The sequence below is a fragment of the Heterodontus francisci genome, chromosome 18, assembly GCF_036365525.1.
Source record: "Heterodontus francisci isolate sHetFra1 chromosome 18, sHetFra1.hap1, whole genome shotgun sequence".
In the NCBI taxonomy this organism is placed as follows: Eukaryota; Metazoa; Chordata; class Chondrichthyes; order Heterodontiformes; family Heterodontidae; genus Heterodontus; species Heterodontus francisci.
This window is the reverse complement of record NC_090388.1, coordinates 37237456-37263429: the sequence shown is the minus strand read 5'-3', so window position 1 is coordinate 37263429 and position 25974 is coordinate 37237456. Positions and strand designations below refer to the sequence as shown.

At 44.6% G+C, this 25974-nt stretch overlaps 1 protein-coding gene across 4 annotated transcripts in view; it reads right to left on the bottom strand.

Moving 5' to 3' along the window:
- Positions 1-25974, bottom strand: part of LOC137379560 (transcription factor EC-like) — a 203893-nt gene that overhangs the window by 143062 nt on the left and 34857 nt on the right. For all 4 annotated transcript variants that reach the window (XM_068050556.1, XM_068050558.1, XM_068050561.1 and 1 more), the window contains one exon: positions 8863-9099. In XM_068050556.1, the coding sequence (XP_067906657.1) occupies positions 8863-9066 (204 nt within the window). In that variant the 5' untranslated portion in view covers positions 9067-9099. The remainder of the gene's footprint in view (positions 1-8862; positions 9100-25974) is intronic.

Below are 25974 nucleotides of genomic sequence, written 5' to 3'. Positions count from 1 at the left end.
AGGCACACATAATTGTTCAGTGATCCCAGAAACAATGTGCTCTGAACATTGTGACATTTGGGGAATGTTAACAAGCCCAGGTAATCCTCTCTGCACGATAAAAATGGTCAAATTATGCCACACATATTGTGCCATTACGTCCTTGAGGTTACTCTACAGTCAAATTATCATTTAACCATTCCAATGCCAACAAGTAATTATGAAAATAATTCGAAACTTTCCTTTTAACTGTTGTTTTGAATGTATTATAGGGTCTGAATTTATCAGTTGTATTAAGTCCAACCAGTTGATAGCAAGAAAAATCTCTGAAGCTGAGGCTGGGTAGTACTGGATTGATGAAGTCATATGGATTAAGATTAGCTTCATAAGTGAAGCCTGGTGAAATGGGCAGACACATGGCTGATGAAATTTAAAGCAGAGAATTGTGAAGTGATACATTTTGATAGGAAGATTGAGAAGAGACAATATAAACTAAATGGTAAGATTTTAAAAGGGGTGGGGGAATAGAGAAACCTGCAGGTATACATGCACAAATCTCTGAAGGTGGTAGGACAAGTTAAGAAGGTTCTTAAAAAAGTATATGGGATCCTTGGCTTTTTTAATAGAGTTTTTTTTTATTTGTTTGTGGGATTTGGGCATCACCGACTAGGCCAGCATTTATTGCCCATCCCTAATTGCCCTTGACTAGGCCATTTCAGAGTCAACCACATTGCTGTGGATCTGGAGTCACATGTAGGCCAGACCAGGAAAGGACAGCAGATTTCCTTTCCTAAAGGACATTAGTGAACCAGAAGGGTTTTTACAACAATTGTTTCATGGTCACCATTAGACTAGCGTTTACTTCCAGATTTATTAATTGAATTCAAATTTCACCATCTGCTGTGGTGGAATTTGAACCCATGCCCCCAGAGCATTAGCCTGGGCTCTGGATTACTAGAGTCACGTGACATTACCACTATGCCACTGCCTCCCCTTGGTAAAGTGTATGAAAGCAAGTAAGTTATGCTAAACCTTTATAAAACACCTTTATACAGCTGGAGTATTGAGTTCAATTCCAGGCACCACACCTTAGGAAGGATACGAAGGCCTTGAAAAGAGTGCAGAAGAGAATTACTAGAATGGTACCAGGGAGAGACTGGAGAAACTGAGGTTGTTCTCCTTAGAGCTGAGACTTTATGGACAGATTTGATAGAGGTGTTCAAAATCATGAACAGTGCAAGTGGCAGAAGGGGTAGTAACCAGAGGAAAAAGATTTAAGGTGATTGGCAAAAGGACCAGATTGAACATTAGGAAAAACATTTTTATGCAGAGAGTTTTTGTGATATGGAATGCACTGCATGAAAGGATAGTGGAAGCAGAATCAATAGCTACTTTCAAAATGGAATTGGATAAATACTTGAAGTGGAAAAAATTTACAGGGTTATGGAGAAAGAGCAGGGAGTAGGACTAATTGGATAGCTCTACCAAAGAGCCAGCACAGGCATGATTAGCTAAATGGTTTCCTCCCATACGGTATCATTCTATGATCTGATGTATTTCATTAAAAAGCTAAAAGGGAAAGTACTGAAGTATTTGCAAATTTGATGTCAACATATCAATTCACACAATCATAAATTGAAACTGCATAAAAGTGAAATTATTTGGATAAATTTAGATATGTAAGATACTTTAGATACCTCTGGCAACCAACATGCAAATTAAGGGTATTAATGTTTGGGAAGAAAGGACAGTGAATTAGGATTTTTTTTAAAATAGAAAGCTGCCAAGTTAACAAAATGGCAGATGTGGCTGAATGGGTTGAAAGGCCTACTCCTGCTAATATGGCACTTTATAAGTATAACTAAATGTCCTAATGTAGAAGGCTAAAAGGCCTGGACTTTCTGACTGGTGGCAAAGGACAGTGCTTTCTGCTGACCTCGAAGAAACCAGCCCACAAAATTTAGTGGGCTTGAGAGCATTGATTTCCCCTATTCCAATGTGACTTTCAATTGGTGCCATCTACAGGGGATTCTTGGCACCAGCAACAGTGAAATCATCCTGAAGGTTGAGCAACCAATCAGCTTGAACAATTCTCACAGATAGCAAAGCTAAAAGTAAAAAGCAGGGAGTGTAAATTACATTTAAATCATTGTACATAAAGTAAAATAAAGATTGAGATAGACTTATGGGTTAAGGAGGAAACATAAATATCAGAGCAAAAGCTTTAAAAAAATCATTTTATTAAAAATCTGCAATTTGTAAATGTTCTTCTGAGGGAGTGAGACTCCACACTGTTAAAATTAGTTTTTTAAGGGCCAGAGAGGTTGTTCAACAATAATTATGACTTAGTACACTGTCAAAAACTCAGTTACTCAGGACTGAATAAGGCTTAAAATTTTCATCGGTTTTTACACCAACAGCAGTGCATAAATAATTGCTCTAGCCAGAGTCCCAAAGGAATCTCTCCCCATTAGAGAAAGACAGTTAGTGATGTATAGCTTGAGGGTCACCACTCCTCAAGTGTGGGACAATGCAAGGAGGCAGGCCTCCATGAACTACCACAGCCAGTACGGGACCGAACCCGTGCTGTTGGTGTCATTCTGCACTTCATGCCAACTGAGCTAACCAACTGCATAAATAATTGAAGTTCACAATAAATCAGTGATTCCACTTCTGAAGACTTCAACAGCGCACCGTGTGGAGGAGCAGTGTATCACTGATAGCAACTTCTGTATTTCTGTATTTCCGTGTCTAATTGCGCATGATGCCAGAAATTGCTATCATTTTTACACAGTAATAATGATGAGTGCTGACAGCCTTGCCATTATTAATACTGCAAATTCAAGTTCAATAAGACAATTACATGAAGGTATGTAGTTCAATTGGGAAATGTTATTGTTTGGAGTCAGGACACTGGATGTAAATCGTAGCTGAGGGGGGCCTGTAAGTCCAACCATTAGCAACAGACTGGATCCAGCACTGACTAACCAGTCCAGATGCAGTGAGGATTGGGCTACTGGTGCCTATCACGCTCCAAAAACAGCAGGAAGCTAAGGAGAGATGTTCTGAAAAACTGACTGAACAAATGCTGACCTTGAAAGAACAAACAGAAACAGTAGAGAGCATAGCAGATAGCAATACTGACTGTCAGTGTCAGTAATGGCAGGCAAGTAGTTTGTTGTTGGTGAAGAACAGTGACAAAAATACTTATAAAGTTTTACCTGGTCCAGTCTCTCTTTGGACAATTTGCTTTGATTTTTATTTAAATTTTTAAAATGTGATGTGTAGGTATTTTAAATTTACCATTACATTATGGAAAGCACACATATATATTGCAGACTGTTGTGCTGGCACTTCTGACTGATTTGCAAATTTAATCTAGAAAGTTGTACACAGACTGCATGTCTTCTTCAGTATGACAACTACACAAAGTCTTTATTCCACAAACCCTTAAGATCCATGCACTAATACACATAGTGTTGAAGGCTAGCATTCCGGAAACTGTTTCCAATTTTAGATTAAGGAATTTCTTCATGTTGTGACAAATTAAACCGCCGCGCTACTCTAGTAGGTATAGAGATATAAATTAAAAGCAAAATACTGCAGATGCTGGAAATCTGAAATAAAAACAAAAAATGCTGGAAATACTCAGCAGGTCAGGCAGCATCCATGGAGAGAGAAGCAGAGTTAACGTTTCAGGTCAGTGACCCTTCATCAGAACTCTCTAGAGATATAAATTATTTGAAGCGTCATCTAAAAGTTTGCACATTAACCCCTAGAAAGTCCTGAGGCTTTCATCCAGCAGTGTAGGTTCCCCAGATCATGACCTGTGTGGACCCAGCCTGCAAATACAGTGGCCACTTACCACTGGCGCATATCATAGCCAAATTTGCAATTCATAAAAAGATTGTCTTGCAGGTAGGCCTCAGGTTATCAACCATGTAACTCTGTATGGTTCTTATGGAAGATGTAAGCTTGAATATCATCTATCCCCTGAACGTCTGGACCATTTAGAAGGCCTCAAAGGGAGGACTTTCCAGGGGGAGCCAAGGAAATCCCCCGAGAACACCTCTTTGATGTGGGGCGGGCAGAAGATCTGCCCAGGACCTAGTTAATCAGAATTTAATGGTCCAGTCCAAATCAATTGTGGCTGTTCATGGTCTAGCCTATATTCTTCCCCCTCTTTCCAAGTGCAAATGTGACTTACACCCTCTCCAGCCCCAGAAATCTAACTTTCTAAAAGAACTATACTGAAGCAGCTGCAATAGAATAATTTTTGACTTTTTTTTACCATTAAGGTGAAAAATGTCAATATTAGACAACAGACACTCTTCAGCACTCAGTGTCAGTATCAAGCAATTCTGAATCAGGCACAGCACAGTCCAGATACATAGAGCTAGAAATTCATCTCCCCTGATTTCTGGGCACAGGGACCATGATCTGCGGCATGCCCACGCATGTTCAGATCGAGGTGGATAAGATACAAAATTGGTCTACCCGCCTCATCTACATGATTTCAGTGGTCTGCAGTGCGGGTCTTCTGTTCGGAATGCTGCCAGCATGGTCTGGACGTAGAACGTGGCGTTGGCAATATTGTTTCCCAATCACATACTACATGCAGCTTGTTTTTTCTTAAAGGCAGGCTGCCTCTTAAAAGCAATTGTATATAGAACCAGTATCAGCAGGTAGCCAGTTTGTACCAATTACCTAGCTAATTCTGGCCAGATTGGGAACGCTGCCAGGATTTTACCAGCGGTGGATGGGCCCCATGCTGTAACTGAAGACTGGCAGGTCCCTGAAGGCAGCCTCCCAACAGCAGGCCAGGAAGCCAGTGAAGCCTTTTGCATTTAAACCTCTCACCTCTTCCCACACCCCGGTCAGCTTCTGCCACAGGGCCACAACTACAGCTGCAGACCACCCTGTGGAGGGGGCCCCCCTCGACAATGATGGCCTGGCACATGTGCCATGAGTCATTTTAAATAATTTGAAACTCCAAAGAGAACACCTCCATTTTGAAGCGCCCTCTCATTCTCCTGCCTGCTGCAGAAGTGCCCACATCACCCAACGGAGCTGCTGACAGAACAAAGCTGTGGGCCCTCCCATTGGCCTAGCTGGGTGCCTGTCCCACCCACCATCCCTAATTGGACGACGCACCTGGAAGCAGCCTCTGGTAAGATCACAGAGGCAGGCAGCCAGACATCACCAGCAGGGTCGAGACCCACATTTGGTCCCAATCTCTGAAAATTTTTTAAGGTGCTAAGATTCTACCCTATATTCCTGGATCAGCAATTAGCAGACAATAGTAAACATCCCATTACATCGCCTCAGTCTCCATGAGTGGGAAATTTTCTATTCACCACACTAGTTGCTTATTCTTTTGGGCCTCCTTATCTCGAGGGACAATGGATACGCGCCTGGAGGTGGTCAGTGGTTTGTGAAGCAGCGCCTGGAGTGGCTATAAAGGCCAATTCTAGAGTGACAGGCTCTTCCACAGGTGCTGCAGAGAAATTTGTTTGTCGGGGCTGTTGCACAGTTGGCTCTCCCCTTGCGCCTCTGTCTTTTTTCCTGCCAACTACTAAGTCTCTTCGACTCGCCACATTTTAGCCCTGTCTTTATGGCTGCCCGCCAGCTCTGGCGAACGCTGGCAACTGACTCCCACGACTTGTGATCAATGTCACAGGATTTCATGTCGCATTTGCAGACGTCTTTAAAGCGGAGACGTGGACGGCCGGTGGGTCTGATACCAGTGGCGAGCTCGCTGTACAATGTGTCTTTGGGGATCCTGCCATCTTCCATGCGGCTCACATGGCCAAGTCATCTCAAGCGCCGCTGACTCTGTAGTGTGTACAAGCTGGAGATGTTGGCCGCCTCAAGGACATACGGTTGGAGATACGGTCCTGCCACTGCCAAGTATTCTCCGGAGGCAGCGAAGATGGAATGAATTGAGACGTCGCTCTTGGCTGACATACGTTGTCCAGGCCTCGCTGCCATAGAGCAAGGTACTGAGGACACAGGCCTGATACACTCGGACTTTTGTGGTCCGTGTCAGTGCGCCATTTTCCCACACTCTCTTGGCCAGTCTGGACATAGCAGTGGAAGCCTTTCCCATGCGCTTGTTGATTTCTGCATCTAGAGACAGGTTACTGGTGATAGTTGAGCCTAGGTAGGTGAACTCTTGAACCACTTCCAGAGCGTGGTCGCCAATATTGATGGATGGAGCATTTCTGACGTCCTGCCCCATGATGTTCGTTTTCTTGAGGCCAAATTCATTGCAGGCAGCCGCAAACCTGTCGATGAGACTCTGCAGGCACTCTTCAGTGTGAGATGTTAAAGCAGCATCGTCAGCAAAGAGGAGTTCCCTGATGAGGACTTTCCGTACTTTGGACTTCGCTCTTAGACGGGCAAGGTTGAACAACCTGCCCCCTGATCTTGTGTGGAGGAAAATTCCTTCTTCAGAGGACTTGAACGCATGTGAAAGCAGCAGGGAGAAGAAAATCCCAAAAAGAGTGGGTGCAAGAACACAGCCCTGTTTCACGCCACTCAGGATAGGAAAGGGCTCTGATGAGGAGCCACCATGTTGAATTGTGCCTTTCATATTGCTTATATTTCACATTGAATTATAAGTAATTTAGTGCAAGGACAAACATCCTATCAGAGCTTGCTTGAGATTGTCCAAATTGCTTTCAGTTGGGACTTTTACTAACATCTGAGAAATACAAACAAATGCACAACCATTAACTCCATCTCAGTGAAACACTTTGTTTCTCCAAAGCATGCAAAGACATTAATTAAATTAGGGAATGAACAGCAGTCAAGTCGTTACTACGTGGCATCCTTCTCTAGGGTTCATTCCTATTAACCGCAGGTGTACTATGCTATCAGCCTTGGTATGTGAATCATGGCTTCATAGCATTTATAATATTGCCATCACAAATTCAGCCAATTATGAAAGCAGCTACCAAACAAGTTAAAACATTCTTTACAAACTTGGCACAAGTAAAGCAGCATGCAGCAAAATACTTGAAATACTTTGAGATTTCAATTGAATCTTTGTTTTGTGCAGAACTCTTTTTTTGTTCCATTTTTCACTTGAATGCGTAAGAAAAGGAGTTGGCCATTCAGCCCCTCAAGCCTGTCTGCCATTCAAGTAGGTCAAGGTTCCATTTCCGTTAATACCTTTACCGAACAAAAGTACATCAATTTCAGTTTTGAAATTTCTAATTGACCTTGCCTCGACAGCTTTTTGAAGGAGAATTCCCGATTTCCACCACCTTTTGCATGAAGATGTGCTTTCTGCACCCCTGAACTGTCTGGCTCTAATTTTAAGTTTTATGCCACTTTGTTCTGGAATACCCCACCAGAGAAAATAGTTTTTCTCTATCTACCCTATCAAATTCTCTAAACACCTTAAACGTATCAATTAGATCATCCCTTACTCTTCTATACTTAAGGGAATGCAAACCTAGTTTATGCAACCCGTCCTCATAATTTAACGTTTTTAGCCCTGGTATCATTCTGATGAATCTGCACTGCACCCCTTGCAAGGCCTGAATATCCTTCTGGAGGTGCAGTGTCCAGAACTGAATGCAGTACTCCAGATGCCATACAATCAGAGCTTTATACAACTGTATAATCTTCTGCCCCTTCGTATTCCAGTCCCCTGCATGCAGAGTAACCATATATTCCTTTGACAATAAATCATATAGCCCCAGGAATCTGCATGCAGATTGTATCTGTAGTTGTTATCTGCCCTGGTATTCATCTGAAAATACTCTTACCTGAGCTTACTTCATGAGTTCATTCAGCTTGTACTGATACAGCAAGGAGGCCCTTGAATTATTGGAGGTCTCACTCACAGCCAGCTGGAGGTCCCACTCACAGCCACCTCCCTCCATATGGCCCATACTGTTGTATCTGATGGTTTCTTCCCTGGTTTTCCTACCAGGCATCCCTCCGTTCTCATATTTGTACCAGCATCTTTCCACATCAGCCTCCGAAAAGTTAATTTCCTTCTTTAGCTCCAGTCATTTCAGGCCCTCTTCCAAGAGCCTGCTAACATAGGAACATAGGAATTGCTAGATGAAAAAAGACCAAGATCCATGTAATTCAGCATCGACCATCCTGGTAGTCGCATGATACCAAGGTAATGGAGTAATCATAACAATCAACCTCTATTAATTAGTCTACAACAGACCCAGACATGACAAGAGAAAAATCCCAGTCACCTATTGCTCCCAAGTCTGCTACACATACAATCAGTCGCATCACAAAGTATTCCAATATGATATTTGTAATGTTATGTGTAATGTGCTAAACCCGTTAACCACATGATCCTTTTAAATAGAGAAATTGCATCTCTCTCCACCCCTTCCCGAACTTCATGAGCCCCTGGCATAATTGGTCTCCTGATAGTGGGATAAAAATAGGATAATGCAGATGCAGGAAGAACACAGGACGAATATAAGTATTTTTTAACTGAAGATTTACTTGTATAGGCATGATCTTATAGTAGAAACCTCTTCTGACATTTGAATAGCTTTTTTGCTACAACAGAATTTGTTTCAGCATCACAGTACTTGCTGATACCTCTAAAAATGACAATCCAGGAGATGGAAATTTATTTAACAGTCTAAAGTTTTAACTGAGCATCCAAAAAAAATGAATCCACCATTGAATATGAGTTATTTAAGATGTAAATAAAATTTCTTGTCGACTGTAAGCAAGAATTTAGATGTATTTCACATTGTTATCAGTAACTTTCTTCAGGATTAGGACAGTTTAAGCAGGACAAATCATATCACAAGTAACAATTTAAAAAACAATAAACATCATCAAGAACCAAATTATAGATCTTAGAAAGCTTTCACTAGAGTTCTGTACTACCTTAAAAATATTCTCCGGTAGTGGTACTGGTTTCCAAGTCTCTATTGGGAAGAGGTCCTGGAATGCATGAGTTGTGGACAAGACTGGAAAATGCTCCTGGACGTATTGGGAAGTGCTCTGGTGTTGCCATGCATTGTCCCATCTCTCCTGCTGCTGCAGCTGTTTTCGCATCAGCTCTAACTGAAATCCAGTTCGTGACTGCATTCCAATTTTGCCCCGTTTTCAGAAGCTTTTCAGCTGGAATAAAAATGGATAAGAATTTTAAGTGCAAATGAATTTTTACATTGCAGGTTCATTATCATGCACTTTATCAATAATTGATAGGAAGGTCAATTATTTCAGCAGGGCTGCCTTCTAAGTAAAGTGCTGACAATTTTATCAATGTGAGGTGAACTTAAGCAGAATATTATTTTGAAGTAAAATTACTGACATGTTTACAGAAAGAAGAACTGTGGGAATCAGTTTTCATCCAATTTTTAACAATCCTTAATCATGGCAATGGAAAAGCCTGTACATCAGTTTCTTAAAGCTATGTTAATGTTTTTTACTCATCTGTTCAGTATTTACACCAGCCCCAGGAACGCTTATTCCCCAGGTGCAAAGCACAAGACCTGTGATGCCCCCTTTGCATTGCTGGAGTATTTCTGAGGTTGCCTCCCAGGGGGAATAGGGTGTTTGAAATTAATCATCAGCAAATGATGAGGAGGAACCTAATGATGCGTCCCACCTCATATTGTTCTGACAACACCATGTGAACAACCAATACGTTGCCGAGCACCACCAGGCCTTACATCATGACCCCTTGCACTGTCAGATCAGATGATCTGAGCATAAGCAAGCTGCAAGAAGATGCAGATAGGAAAAGAAAAAAATATTTATTTCAGATACTGGACACCACCTTCAGATCAGATAGCCTTCTAGTTGCTGTTATTAGACAGCAGTCAAAAGGTCCTATAGCCATCTGCCATTACTATTACCATATTCTCTCAGCCACTGACTTTCCTTCCTCACTTCCAGGCATTTGCCCTAGTCTGGGGATGAGCTGCATGGGAGGAATATATGGCCTACTTAAATTGCTTGAATCCAATAATGCAGGCAGATTCGGATCACGTCAGGTTGAGCACACTCCTCATGCGTCTGATTGCCACCAAGTATTGGGAGGAGCAAAATTGGCCCCATTAAGTTCATTAAAATAATTATGAAAGTTTAAAATGGGGATAAGATTTGGGAGCTGATTTTCCTCTCCCATCCTCCCCAACCTAAGTGCAGTTTTTGTCTCTGCTGAAGCCTATCGTTTTTATAGGTTCAGCTCATTAAGCATGATGGCCAAGTACCAGGTGACACTTGCTCAGAGTAAAGGCAGGATGTTGCATGCAGGACAGCAATTTGTGAAGTAAAGGTGACTGATTTTAGCACCAGTGGCTGCTCTTTCTGATTGTTGTATCACTCCCACAGTGCAGCCCTGATGGACCAAAAATTTTGTTCCATGGATCCCTAACCTAAATAAAGGTTTTCAGCTGCTGCTAGTCAAATCACAAGGCATAGAATAGCCTTGAAACATCTATTGCCCAGTTCGTCATTCCTTGTATCCACCAAGTGGAGTCCTTGGATAATAATGTAAGATGTGTTATTATCTCACTTCCACATCAATTGCATGGGATTTGAATGCTCCCACCTGTTTCATGGTCATAGGCCCAACAAGGGGAATTTTAAACTGCCCATGACTGGCAGGAAGGGTGATTTGGTAAAAATGTGAAACACGACTGTCAAGCCACCGAAAATGCACCGACTATAACCAAGGGGGCTTTGGGGGTTGTCATACTAGCTCAATCTGGAGAAGTGGCCAGTGATGTTAATAAGGCTTCATTCCTCAGATTTTGGCAGCCTTTTAAATTTAACAGCTGTGGGCCATGTTTCCCAGGTTCAAGAAACCCGGCAGGTAAATGGAGGTGGGAGCTGCTAGATCTAGCAGGTAACTGCTTTTCCAATACCCCTTGTGGACAAGGAGGAGCAGGAGTGCTTCCCCCCAGCCCCTCAAGCCAACTTGCCAAGTTCTGCCTCCCTCCTCTCGAGCTGCCTCCCTCCCCACAATCAGAAGTCTGCCCCCCACAGTCAGAACTCTCCCTCTCCGATTGAAACTCTCCCCCGGTGATCGGAACTCTCACCCCACAATCGGAATTCTCACCATGCGATGTTAACACTCCCCCGGTGATTGGAACTCTCCCCCCATGATCAAATCTCTCCCCCACCACGATCAGGACATCCCCTTGCAATCAGAACTCTTCCCCCACCAACAAAATCAGAAGTCTTCCCCCCACCCCCCGATGGAAACTCTCCCCCTCCCCCATGATCGGAACTCCACCCCTGTTGTGATATCACTTTAACAGTTTGAGTACTTCATACATCATCACAGGAAGTGATGTCAACCAACATTGGTTAGGCCACAGCTTGAGTACTGTGTGCAGTTCAGGTCACTTCATTACAGAAAGGATGTAATTGCACTAGAGAGGGTACAGAGGAGATTTACAAGGATGTTGCCAGGACTGGAAAAATACAGCTGTGAGGAAAGATTGGATAGGCTGGGGTTGTTCTCCTTGGAACAGAGAAGGCTGAGGGGAAATCGGATAGAAATGTACAAAATTTTGAGGGGCCTGGATAGAGTGGAGGTGAAATGTCTATTCACCTTAGCAGAGAGGTCAATGACGAGGGTCATAGATTTAAAGTGATTGGTAGAAAAATGAGAGGGGAGATGAGGAAAAACTTTTTCACCCAGAGGGTGGTGGGGGTCTAGAACTCACTGCCCGAAAGGGTAGTTGAGGCAGATACTCTCAACTCATTCAGAGAGAGTCTGGATATGTACCTCAAGTGCCGTAATCTGCAGGGCTACGGACCAAATGCTGGAAGGTGCGATTGGGCTGGGTGGCTCGTTTTTTGGCTGGTGCAGACACAATGGACCAAGTGGACTCCTTCTGTGCCGTAAACTTTCTATGATTCTATGATTCCATGTGATAGAGCAGTTGGAGTCGTGTTGGTCACCTAGTCACACGTGCATGATAGAGCTCTCTTGTAAACTTGTTACTTCACAATAAAGAACCCAGTATTTAACTACGATTTAGCTCAAGATTGTTTGGTACCTTATTTCTGAAGAAAACAATAACACAACACCCCCTGTGATCAGAACTCTCCCCCCCCCACAATTTTAATTCTCCCCCAACCCCATAATTGGAACTCTGATCCCCTGCAATCAGAACTCTCCCTCCTTCCGCAATCAAACTCTCCCTCCCAATCTCTTCCTCCTTCCCTCATCATTACCATACTCTGAGCAGCCAGCCACCAACCCCTGCCACCCCACCACACCACTGATCCCCAATCTTCACAATTCCTTTGTTCCGCATATTTCCGCACCCAGCAACCAGCCAGTCTCTCAACCTGGCCAGCTGCCAGGCAGGAAACGGAATTTAAAAAAGCTCTGATGATGTCTTTCCATTAAAGTTGGCAGGACCTCTGCCTTCCTGGTGTTTCTGGTTTCTCGACTGCTGACAGTTGCCCCGCTCCCTCCCCTAAATAAACGGGCCAATATTACTGTTGTCTGCTCCAATTATTTGTCCCTAACATTGCATGATTTGGTGCACACAAGGTATTAAGGACAAGAATATTGGCCCTTCTGTCTTTAAAAAGACCACAATGTTATATATCGTTTTATATTGAATCTATCAAAGAAGTTGTAATTAAAAACAGAGGCCATTACGATTGCAAAAGATTTCACATATTAAATACAAAACTGTTTCATCTTTTTCAAAGAGAGGGCAGTTAAAAATGAATAACATTCCTGTGGGTCTGGAGTCACATGTAGGCCAGACCAGGTAAGGACGGCAGACTTTCTTCCCTAAAGGACAGAAGTGAACCAGATGGGTTTTTGCAACCATCTGGTAATTTCATGGTCACTATTACTGAGACTAGCTTTTAAGTCCAGATGCTGTGATGAGATTTGAACTCACATTCCCAGAGAGTTAGTCAGAGCTGCCGGATTACTAGTTCAGTAACATTACGACTACACCACCACCCCCAGATGCAGTGATGTGGTTCTACTAAAAATTCATCATTAAAGTAAATAAGGAGTGCAATAAATGTATTCTTAATACAATATTATGTCCCTTTCAAAGTACACGAGCCCACATTCACAGATTCACTTGGTTATAGGTAACAATACAAGAGTATTGTCCATTTGTTGCAATACGATGCAAGAATTAAAACACAGTCTAAGTTTAACCCTCAAACACAACCAATATTATAATTACTGGGGAAGAAATTCAACCCATGGCCACCCATTTTGCATCTCTGCTGCCTCATTGATGTCCAAGGCATTTTTAAGGAGGTATCAAGGAGGGTGATTGAGGGTAGTGTGTTTGATGTTGTCTCCATGGATTTTAACAAGGCTTTTGATAAGGTCTTACATTGCAGACTGGTCAGAAAAGTAAAAGCCCACGGGATCCAAGGGAAAGTGGCAAGTTGGATCCAAAATTAGCTCAGTGGCAAGAAGCAATCAAAGAATCACAGAATTGTTATGCACAGAAGGAGGCCATTCAGCCCATTGTGTCTGCACTGGCTCTCCAAAAGAGCAACTTACCTAGTGCCACTCCCCAGCCTTCTCCCCGTAGCCCTGCAAACGGTAGTGGTCAATGAGTGTTTTTGTGACTAGAAGGTTGTTTCCAGAAAGGTTCCACAGAGCTCAGTACTAGATCCCTCACCTTTTGTGATATATATCAATGATTTAGACTTAAATGTAGGGGGTATGATTAAGAAGTTTGCCGCTCTCACAAAAATTGGTTTTGTGGTTGTTAGTGAGGAAGAAAGCTGTAGACTGCAAGAAAATGTCAATGGACTAGTGAGGTGGGCAGAAAAGTAGTAAATAGAATTCACACTGGAGAGGTGTGAACGAATCCATTTGGGGAAGTCAAACAAGGCAAGGGAATACACAATAAATGGTAGGATATTGAGAAATGTAGAGAAACAAAAGGACCTTGGAGTGCATGTCCACAGATCCCTGAAGGTAGTAGGACAGATAAATAAGGTGGTTACTTTTCTTTAGTAGTCAAGGCATAGAATATAACAGCAGGGAGGTTATGCGAGAACTGTATAAAACACTAGTTAGGCCACAGCTAAAGTACTGCGTACAGCTCTGGCTATCACATTATAGGAAGGATGTGATCAAACTAGAGATAGTACAGAGGAGATTTATGAAGTTGCTGCCAAGAATGGAAAGTTTTAGCTATGAGGAAAGATTGGATAGGCTAGTGTTTTTTTTTAGGACAAGGAAGGCTGAAGGGAGATTTAATTGAGGTATATAAAATTATGGGGGGCCTAGATAGAGTGGATAGGAGAGACCTATTTTCCTTAGCAGAGTGGGCAATAACCAGGGAATATAGATTAAAATAATTGTTAGAAGGATTAGAGGGAATTGTGGAGAATTATTTTTACCCAAAGGGTCATCGGGTCCAGAATTCACTGCCTGTAACGGTGTTGGAGGCAGAAACCCTCATCACATTTAAAAAGCACTTGAATATGCACTTGATGTGTTGTAACCTACAGGGCTATGGACCAAAATCTGGAAAGTGGTATTAGGCTGGATAGATCTTTTTCAGCCAGCACGGACACAATGGGCCGAACGGCCTCCTTCTGTGCCATAAATTGCTATGACTCTAAGGCCTACCTGGTGCCAAATTTAAACAAGCCTGTAATGGGCAAGCTGTCTGCCTGAAGCAGATGTAAGGCAGTTTTACATGCAAATCAGGATCTTACACCAGTTGAAGGATCCCAATATAAAGATTCAGGTACAAAAAGATGAAGCCTGCCTCATGCCAGCTCTGCTCAGTTGTACCTGGTCTTAGAGCCTTAAAGAGACATCTGGAAGCTGCTCCAAAAACAGGTGCAAACTTCTTTAGAATTATATTTTTGAGGAGTCAAAAAGCACAGGAGTGATTCTATTTGTTCCACAAGAATAACATGGGCCACTACTGGCTCTGTCTCATGTCCCCTTGGCTTTGTATTTCAACTGCACTCCAGGACATTCCTTTGGGCCAGCTCAGCAACCAAGTTGGTCAAAATTTGGTGGCTACAGCTTGCAGCATCTATTTAAATGATGCCAAATTTGGCTCATGTTCTGTGTTGACATGGACCGGCGCAAGGAAACATTTTGAGCGCAAGTCCAATTTCTCTCCCAGTGTTTCACCACCAATGCTACCCACCATTTTTAGATATTTATTTCAATGTCTGGCTGACTACAATTTTTAGTCAAATGCCAGAGATACGATTTTTCTGCTATCAGTTGAATTCTGGTTCTTCCCATAAGTGTGATTTTCATTTCTCCAAAACACCTTGAAAATATTTTGCATTTGGAGTCCCTCCTGAGACAGGCAAGATGATTTTTTAATTTAAAATATTCTCTTGAAGATCTGTTAGACTGACAGTCTAATGTTGTGTCTGTGGCTTAGACAGATTGAAAGAAAAAGAACTTTCAGTGGGATGTAGAACGCATTGTCCTGCCCTATTTTTCACCCAGCATGCATCCTCAGTGCACCCACTGTGGTAGTTTCCAAACATTAAATGGGTAGACACAGCACAACAATAACTGTGTCACAGTTTGTGTCACAAACCCTTCATGCCTATGCCAGGATGCAAACACTTGCTCTGTGCCACTCTGTGGCAGAAGGGTACTCTCTGTTGTTAAACTGTTTGGACAGGAAATTTGCATTATTCCTGAGGAACTCTGAAAAATGGTGTCACATGCTGGTGACCTTCTCTGCTCATTATAACATTCCCAAAGACAGCTCTCTGCATGAAGCCATGTAGCTTCAATGAGCATGAACTAATTTGTAGTCCTTATTTTGATCATGCAGTGGTGAAAATACTAAGCAGTATTTTTCTTTAAAGACAGAAATCTTTCAGCAGCTCAGCATGTCCAAATAGCCTTTTAAACTCCACACACCTACAGATTTGCTCTTTTCAACACTAATTATTTTATTTCTTCTGTTCCATTCAAACTTAATAGGCAGATCTTCACTATTTAACAAATTCAATTCCCCCCCATTCAGTGGCATTGGCAGACCTCCCCATGCAGCTGTAGGTAATGAAATTTATATGAGAAAATAATCTGATATGAGGACTTGGATTAAAAGCTAAAGGAATCAATTTCTTGGACTTGCTTCTATGAAAGTTAAAGGCCACAATATTCTCCTGCTTCTATATAATTGGAATAACTTTGGATAAAAAGATAACTGCTCAACTCAAAAGATTTCCCGTCATCTCAGAAACTTAGCTTTGTTTAAAATCAAAGGAATTTATTTATCTGAAGAATAATACTATCCAAATTGTTCCTCGTGCATGGGTAATGCGATACAAATGTCATTTGGTTTTAATGTACTCCCTCTGATCTCAAACAAGAAAATCAGCCCACAAGGCTGATTTTTTATTGTTTTTGAGCAGGAATGGGGTGGTAGCACAAAGAAAATGGGGTGCAGAACTTCCAACCCTGTTCCCATTGCCATTCTACCTGCTGCCATTCTGATTGGCATAGACAGCCAGAAGTCCCACCTGAAACAGGCGGGAGCCTCATCATTGTGGTCCTATCACATCAAATGGACGTTAAGATCCCACTGCCATTAGCATTAACTTTACAGAGGTGAATACTCAGTGCTGGGCCAGTACAGGCCAGAAATGGCCAATGCTATTCAACGAGTCATTCACCTGCTAGCTCTCAGATCATTGGTATATACCTGGAGAGTTGAAGGAGCATTTGTAAGAAATTGGTTTCCTGAAACTGTGCATTTTTGGCATTTCTTTTCAGAGAGAAGTATTTGTTTTACTGAAGGTCGAAAAAGATATTGGCCATTCAGTAGTGGCTGCAAGAAAAGAAAGAATAGGAGCAGCAGCAGAAAAAATAGGACCACCCTTAAACAAGCTTCGAGGATCATCAGACCCAGACTCTGAACTTCAGCTTTGTAAAAGGAGTTTCCACTTTGCATGGGAGGCCATTTCAGGTACCTGCAGAATACTCCAGCAAGAGCTGGAGCCCACTAAAATAGCTAGCGTTGCATTGCCTGTAGCAGTTAAGGTGATCACAGTCTGCAATTACATTGCATCACAGTCATTTCAGGCTGCAACTGGAGATGCATGCAATTCAGGCTGCAGTGCATTCTTACATAAAGCAGACAACAGACATGCCGCTTTTTTTTATTCTTTCATGGGTTGTGAGCATTGCTGGCAAGGTCAGCATTTGTTTCCCATCCCTAATTGACCTTGAGAAGGTGGTGGTGAGCTGCCTTCTTGAACTGCTGCAGTTCGTCTGGTGCAGGTGCACCTACAGCGCTGTTAGGAAGAGAGTTCCAGGTTTTTGACCCAGCGACAGTGAAGAAATGATGATAAAGCTCTGAGTCAGGATGATGTGCAACTTGGATGGAAACTTGCAGGTGGTGGTGTTCCCATGCGTCTGCTGTCCGTGTCCTTTTAGGTGGTAGAGGTCGCAGATTCTGAAGGTGCTGTCGAAGGAGGCTTGTTGAGTTGCTGCAGTGCATCTTGTAGATGGTACACACTGCTGCCACTGTGTGTCGGTGGTGGAGGGAGTGAATGTTTAAGGTGGTGGATGGGGTGCCGATCAAGTGGGCTGCTTTGTCCTGGATAGTGTCAAGCTGCTTGAGTGTTGTTGGAGCTGCACCCATGCAGACAAGTGGACAGTATTCCATCACACTCCTGACTTGTATCTTGTAGATGGTGGACAGGCTTTGCAGAGTCAGGCAGTGAGTTACTTGCCACAGAATTCCCAGCCTCTGTTCTGCCATTGAAGCCAAGTATTTATATGAATGGTCCAGTTACGTTTCTGGTCAATGGTAACCCCCAGGATGTTGACAGTGTGGGATTCAGTGATGGTAATTGCCTGACACTTGTATGCAACAAATGTTTCTTGCCACATAACAGCCCAAGCCTGAATGTTGTCCAGGTCCTGCTGCATATGGACACTGACTGCTTATCAGTAGGTTGTGGGTGCAAGTTCCACTCCAGAGACTTGAGCACAAAAAAATCTGGACTAATGCTTCAATGTGGTACTGAGGGGGTGCTGCACAGTCAGAGGTGCTGTCTTCTGGATGAGATGTTAAACCAAGACCCCGTTTGCCCCCTCAGGTGGACGCAAAAGATTCCATGGCACTATTTCAAAGAAGAGCAGGGAGTCATCCCCAGTGTCCTGGCCAATATTTATTCCTCAATCAACATCACTAAAAAACACATTACCTCATCATTATCACATTGCTGTTTGTGGGAGCTTGCTTTGCACTATTTGGCTGCCATGTTTTCTATAAAACACATTTCACATAACAATGGCTGCAATTCAAAAGTATTTCATTAGCTGGAAAGCATTTTGGGATGTTTTGAGGTCATGGAAGACACTATATAAATGCAAATCTTTCCTTATTGTCAGGCAAATGAATTCATCACATTACCCATGACCTCAGGAAAGGGCAAGAAATGATGGGGGTTTGTAGTCATTGCAGGATTCCCGAGTGTAGGATGCCATTGACTGCACACTTATGACCAAAAGTTTTCACTTACTTAATGTGCAGCTATTATGTGGCCACCAGTAACAGTTTGTATGGTGTGTGTCTGCTTTCAAGCATCTCTTATGTGACCTACATCCTGCAGCAGTTCAACATTCTCGCTCTCTTTGATGAGGAGCAGCACATCACAGACAGAGGAAAACCACAAAGAAAAAACATCCCAAAGCCACCACCCAAACCAGTGGCAAGAGGAGGCTCTCTTCTGAATCAGACTGCAACAACTCCTCTTCACTGGACGGGGAAATGCTGGAACGACAGCCCCTTCAAAAGAGGCGGCAGAACTCCGAGATGGATGATAAAGCATCCCAGCCCCCGGGCACTGGAAGCTGTGATGGGCCCGGCGTGCCCCAACCCCAATTCCCCACACGTAACGACGTGGCCAACGCATCTCAGCTCCGGGACACCGGGAGCAAAGACACGTCTGGCGCACCTGGGCTCCGGGAGACCGGGAGCTGTGATGTTTTCGAGGAGGAACAGATGGAAGCAGCTGAGGACAACCCAATCCTCTCTGCCTACAAGACCCCCCCGATGTCACCCGAGCGGCACAAACCCTGCATGAAAAATCAGGAGGGGTTTCTGAGCCCAACCAACGTGAAACTGCTTGCGCATACGATGGGTATGCAGGAACATCCCGAAGGGGAAGGACTGGGACTAGCGAGGACAAATGGTATGGGAAGCAACAACTAATTTTTAGTAAAAAATGGGGGTAAGAATTGCTTCCATTAATGTGCGTAGCATTAAATCGACTACGCGATGTGTTTCAACCTTGGATTACCTTGCCAAGGTCAAAGCTGACCTACTGTTTCTGCAGGAGTGTGGAATACCACACCTCAGCACCTACAGGCAGTGGTCGCGATGGTGGTCCCACGGGCCATCGATCTGGTCGGGGGGTAATGACTGCCGTTCCTCCGGCCTGGGTATTCTGCTGCGGGGAGGTAACTTCACCATCTCCGAAGTTAAGGAGGTGGTGGGCGGCCGCCTCCTCGTAGCAGACGTAATGTACAACAACGCTCCGCTCCGGTTGATCAACGTGTACGCCCCGGTACAACGCAGCGAGCGGCTGACCGTCTTCCAGCAGCTCCCACTGCTGCTGGCGACGTCCAGGCCGGTCATCCTAGGCGGTGACTTCAACTGCATCATCGATGCGGCTGGACGATCCGGCAGTGACGACAGCAAACTGGACGCTACGTCCAGATTCCTCATAGAAACAGTTAAGGATGCCAAACTGCACGACGTCTTCAGCAAACCTGCAGACGGAGCGCAGCGCAGATACACATGGTCAAGATCGGACGGGTCTGCCCGTTCCAGGATTGACTTCCTGTTTGTTTCCCGTGCTGTCACGGTCGGATCCACCGACGTCAAGCCGGTGTTCTTCTCCGACCACTGCCTCTTACTGGCCGACTGTCACTTACAGGACGACCAGCGGGTTGGCAGAGGGACGTGAAAGCTCAACGCGACACTGCTGACCCCAGAGAACGTTGAGGAACTCAAAAGGGATTACAATGGTTGGAGGACCGTGAAACCCCTCTTTGAGTCTCCAGTGCACTGGTGGGAAGCGATTAAGGAGAACATCAAGAGGCTCTTCATCCACAAAGGTGTTCAGAAGGCGAGAGAGAGACAAAGGGAACTGTCCCGACTCCAGAAAATTATGCAAAATCTACTCCGGTTGCAGTCAATGGGGGTCGAGGTCAAGGAGGACCTCCAAGAGGTGAAGAGCCAGCAGGCCTCGCTCTTTGCCAAGGAGGCCTCCAAGATCATCTTCCGGTCCAGAGTCCGCTCCATCGAGCAGGATGAGACGTGCTCGCGTTACTTCTTCCAAAAGGTACACAGAGAGAGCTCTGTTATCAGCAGCCTGAAGGAAGAAGATGGCTCGGTAACGTCTTCGCAGTCCGACATACTAAGGATCAGCAAATCCTTTTATGCTGAGCTGTATGACGCGAAGCCCACAGACAGCAGAGCCTCCCAGTCCTTCCTGTCATCTATCACAGAGGTCTTAGATGACAGCAGGAGGGAGGGACTGGACAAGCCGCTAACTCTGGACGAGCTGACAAAGGCCGTCGAGTCTTTCGAGGCGAGTAAAACTCCCGGGAGCGACGGCTTACCGGTCGAGTTGTACTCGGCCCTGTGGGACTGGGTCGGCCCGGACCTGCTGGAAGTATACGAGAGTATGCTCCTGGCCGGTAACATGTCAGAATCCATGAGAAAAGGCATCATCACCCTCATTTACAAGCAGAAGGGGGAGAGGGTAGAAATCAGAAATTGGCGGCCCATCTCACTGCTTAATGTTGACTACAAGATTCTGTCCAAAGTCATAGCCAGTCGAGTCAAGTCTGCTCTGGAGCTGGTGATTCACCCCGATCAGACCTGTACTGTACCCGGCAGGAAGATCTCTGATAGCCTCGCGCTACTCAGGGATACGATCGCCTACGTACGGGACAGGAGGGTGGACACCTGCCTCATCAGCCTGGACCAGGAGAAGGCTTTTGACAGGATATCGCACACCTACATGATGGACGTGCTTTCCAAAATGGGGTTTGGGGAGGGAATCTGCAATTGGATCCAACTGCTCTACACAAACATCAGTAGCGCAGTCTCAATCAACGGGTGGGAATCTGAAAGTTTCCCGATCAAATCTGGAGTCAGACAGGGCTGTCCTCTTTCCCCGGTCTTGTTTGTTTGCTGTATTGAACCCTTTGCTGAGTCTATTAGGAAGGATGCGAGCATAAGAGGGGTGACAATCCCAGGCAGCGGAGGCACTCAGGTCAAAACCTCCCTGTACATGGATGACGTCGCCGTCTTCTGCTCGGATCCGCTGTCCGTGCGCAGACTGATGAGCATCTGCGACCAGTTCGAACTGGCCTCGGGAGCCAAAGTTAACCACGGCAAGAGCGAGGCCATGTTCTTTGGGAACTGGGCTGACCGATCCTTTGTCCCCTTCACCGTCAGGTCAGATTACCTGAAGGTGCTGGGGATATGGTTCGGAAGGGTCGGGGCGTGCACCAAAAACCTGGGAGGAGCGAGTAGCCAAGGTACGACAAAAGTTGGGCATGTGGGGGCAGCGATCTCTCTCCATTGTGGGTAAGAACCTGGTCATCAGGTGCGAGGCGCTCACGTTGTTGCTCTACGTGGCGCAGGTCTGGCCCATACCCCACTCCTGCGCCGTGGCAGTCACCCGAGCCATTTTCCGCTTCGTCTGGGGATCTAAAATGGACCGGGTCCGGAGGGACACGATGTTCAAATCTCTGGACATGGGCGGGAAAAATGTACCCAACGTGGCCCTCATCCTGATGACCACCTTCGTGTGCGGCTGCATCAAGCTATGTGTAGATCCCCAGTACGCAAACTCCAAGTGTCACTACGTGCTGAGGTTCTATCTGTCCCCGGTGTTGCGAAGGATGGGCCTGGTCACATTGCCGCGGAACGCTCCGTGCAGTTGGGACGTGCCGTACCACCTATCCTTCGTGGAGCAGTTTCTGCGGAAAAACACCTTTGACCACCGGTCCATCAGGCAGTGGTCTGCACGGAATGTCCTCAAGGCCCTACGGGAAAAGGAAACGGTGGATCCTGTCGGATGGTTCCCCGAGCAGACCGTCAAAGTCATTTGGCGGAATGCCTCATCACCAGAACTTTCAAACAAGCACCAAGACGTAGCTTGGCTGGTGGTGAGAAGGGCCCTCCCCGTCAGATCCTTCATGCACACCCGAAGTCTCGCCCCCTCCGCACAGTGCCCCCGCGTTGGCTGTGGTGGGGAAGAGACGGTCGCCCACCTCCTCCTGGAATGTGCCTTTGCAAAGCAGGTGTGGAAAGAGATGCAGTGGGTTTTGTCAAGGTTCATCCCAAGCAGCTCTGTAACACAGGAGTCTGTGCTCTACGGGCTGTTCCCAGGGACGCACACCGAGACAAACATCAACTGCTGCTGGAGGACTATCAATTCGGTGAAAGACGCCCTTTGGTCTGCCCGAAACTTGCTGGTCTTCCAGCGCAAAGAGTTGTCCACCACCGAATGTTGCAGACTGGCACATTCCAAGGTCCAGGACTACGTGCTGAGGGACGCACTAAAGCTTGGGGCAGCCGCAGCAAAGGCTCAATGGGGAAAGACCACAGTGTAAGGTTCCCCCACCAAGCTAGACTGAGGGGCTGAATCCATGGGAAACCCCTCGAACTGTATCGTTTATATTCTGAATTGCTGTAAATGTAAAACTGTAATTGACATGACAATTGAGAAACGGAAGGGTTGGGAAGAAACTCATGACAGTATTGAAGGAAACTGATCTCCCTTGCAATGTTTGTATTTTTTGGTGCTGTTTGGAAACTGTTTGGCAATGTAATTTTTACAGATTTTTATGAATAAAGTATATTTTGGAAATAAAAAAAAAAATCACAGACAAGGGATAATGCTGCTCATAAACCCACAGGTGCCTGCAAAGTTCAGACAGAACCACAGCAGTAATTGAGGAATCAATAGGGGTTCTTACACAACAATTCCATTGCCGGGACTGGTCAGGGTGTTTCAGTACAGCCATAACAGAGTATTGAGGATAGTAGTGGTGGGCAGCCTCTCACTTAGCTTTGTCATACAATGGGGAGAGCAACTGTTGACAACAGATGAAAAGGCCTGTCCACCACATGACCAGGAGGAAGTTGATGATTTGTAAGCTGCAACTGCAGCAGGAGTTCCAACATTAACCTGCTGTTAGAGCTGTATGTGAGCAACTCATTGAACATTACATCTCCTAAACTGTTCCTTCCCTGCACCCTCACCACACAGCCCCATTCTGCATAGAACATCATCTGAAACAGTTCATTCACCTCCAATAGGGAACCTCCATCTCATTTATATACAAGTTGAGAGAGTCGTCCAAAGACTTGTCAAGCAATAGCCTGACATAGTCAAATACACAGAGTTATACCTATTAGGTGGTGTCCCAGGCTCTTCCATTGCCATCCCTGCATATGTCCTGTCCCACCAGCAAGACAAAGCTAGCAGAGCTGAAAGCAATGTTTCAAATTGTGCCTGCAAACTAGCCAACATGGTTAATAGATATTTATATCCCATTTCAACTAATACTCATTAATAGTCGTCCAGTGAATTTGAAGTTTCTGATTGCTTAGACTGACATATTACATCAATAAATTATATTGTTTAAACAGAATCATGAAAAGCCAGAAGGAATGAGATATTCTAGTAATGCAATCAACAGTCTAAATTTCACAAAATTGAAGCAGGACAGAAAAGTAACACCAAGTAAAATGCCAGTCCAAAGAAAGGAAATTTCTTTAAATTCAAAATTCCCATCAAAATAAATTAGCTCAGTTCTGTATAAGAGATAATAACATAACTTGCTCCTTTATAGTGCCTTAAGTGTAATAACATGTTCAAAGTGCTCTCAGAGGTAAAAATAACTGGACGCTGAACAATCAGATCAGAGGAGGATTAGAGGCGCGGCCATAGAGGAATGTGCAGATTCGGATAAATATTTTATAATCTTTGCGAGATAGGAAGCCAATGAAGGTGGTAAGGTCAAGGGTTACAAAGGCTGACAAGGACAGCAGTGGACTAATTGAGTCAGAGTGGCAAAGGTGTGGATAAGCGTTTTCAGTAACTGTGAGGTCACAGGCAAACAAAAGTAAGCCATGTATGAGGAATATAGTAATCAATGGCTATGGTATGGTCTTCTCAGAATTATTTTAACCCTTTTAAACGTGAGAAGGTGCACAGTTATTGGCATGAACTCAATGAGGGGTTGTGGAATTTTATAATCGTACTTCCAATATAAGTGGCCTAATTGCTAACCTATAGAATCAGAGCTCAGATTTGACCTTTGACTTTTTAATGCCTGAATACTTCAGCTGTAAACACATTGATGGTGTCTAGGATATAGCTCAGGGTTAAAAAAAGACAGCTGGTTTCCCCACAGCCTAGGTCTGCCTGAGCAAGTTACCAGGGAGAGAGATGGACCTGGAACTAAAGTGCAGAGATTTTGGCAGGACCCCAACAGGATAACATTGATGGTCATTGGAGGAGGATTTTGCTCAACCAGGACTTGAAGTTGGCTAAACAGTTTGTCCAGGAGGCAAGAACCATAGCAGATCATCTGTCCATGACCTAATCACTGCAGAGGCTAAACAAATGGTCACAACATAAATTTCAACACCCAGTATGTGTTATTCCACATTGTCTCCTTCTATTGATAAATCACAATAAAGGCCGGCTTGGGTCTGCAAATGAAACCGGACCCGAGCCCGACAGAACTACATCTAACCCAAGCCTGACCCAGCCCGAGTCCTTTCATTTTTTTCCTGCTCCCGACCCGATCTGACCATCAGTTAAACGAGCTTCCGTTTTTCACTTTGTTGCTTATCTGCACAAGCATAAAAAAACTGTAACTAAACAACCTTTCAAGTTCAAAAAGTATATTAACATTGGAGCCACGTACCAGAGGTGGTGATAGTGTGTCCAACCCAGCCCGACCCGACCCGACCCGACCCGAGGCCGAATGCCAGACCCGGAAGAGTGACCTGACCCAACCCGAACCCGACACATGCCGTCAGGTCCTGTCGGGTTCAAGTCGGGTAGTCATGCTCTAAATCACAATGCTGAATCCTTCTTTAAACTAGGCTGCCTTACTCATTATGCCCAGCAGATGGCTTCAGACTAAAGCAGTACTCATGAGTCAATTCAAACAACCTTTCATCATCCAGACTAGTTGAAAGCATCAATGGTTTCTGCTGTTAACTTGGGTTAGTCAAACTACATTCAGATATAAGTTGTTTACTTAATAAATTCAAAGGTGACAATAGACTAGAATGAAATCTAATTTTGTGGAAATATAATCCCAGTTGCAAAAGGTAAACGACCTGTAAGCAGAATAGTAATCAATGGCTACGTTGCAATTTTTCAAAATTATTTTAACCCTTTAAAGATGAGAAAGAAAAAACACTTGAATTTTATATCGCACCTTTCATGACCTCAGGACATTGCTAAGTGCTTTACAGCCAATGAAGTACAACATCCTGTCGGTTACCATTGACCAGAAACTGAACAGGACCAGCCATATAAATACCCATGGCTACAAAAACAGGTCAGAGACTGGGAATGCTGTGGCGAATAACTCACCTCCTAACTCCCCAATGCCTGACCACAAGTCAGGAGTGTGATGGAATACTCTCCACTTGCCTGGATGGGTGTTGCTCCAACAACTCCCTTCACCACCAACATACAGTGGCAGTATGTACCATCTACGCGATGCACTGCAGCAACAGACCAAGGCTCCTTCAACAGCACCTTCTGAACCTGCGACTTCTACCACCTAAAAGGACAAGGGCAGCAGACGCATGGGAACACCACTACCTGCAGATCCCCTCCAAGTCACACACCATCCTGACTTGGAACTATATCGCCATTCCTTCACTGTTGCTGGGTCATAGGTCAAAATCCTGGAACTCTCTTCCTGTCATCACTGTGGGTGTACCTATCCCACATGGATTGCAGTGGTTCAAGAAGGCA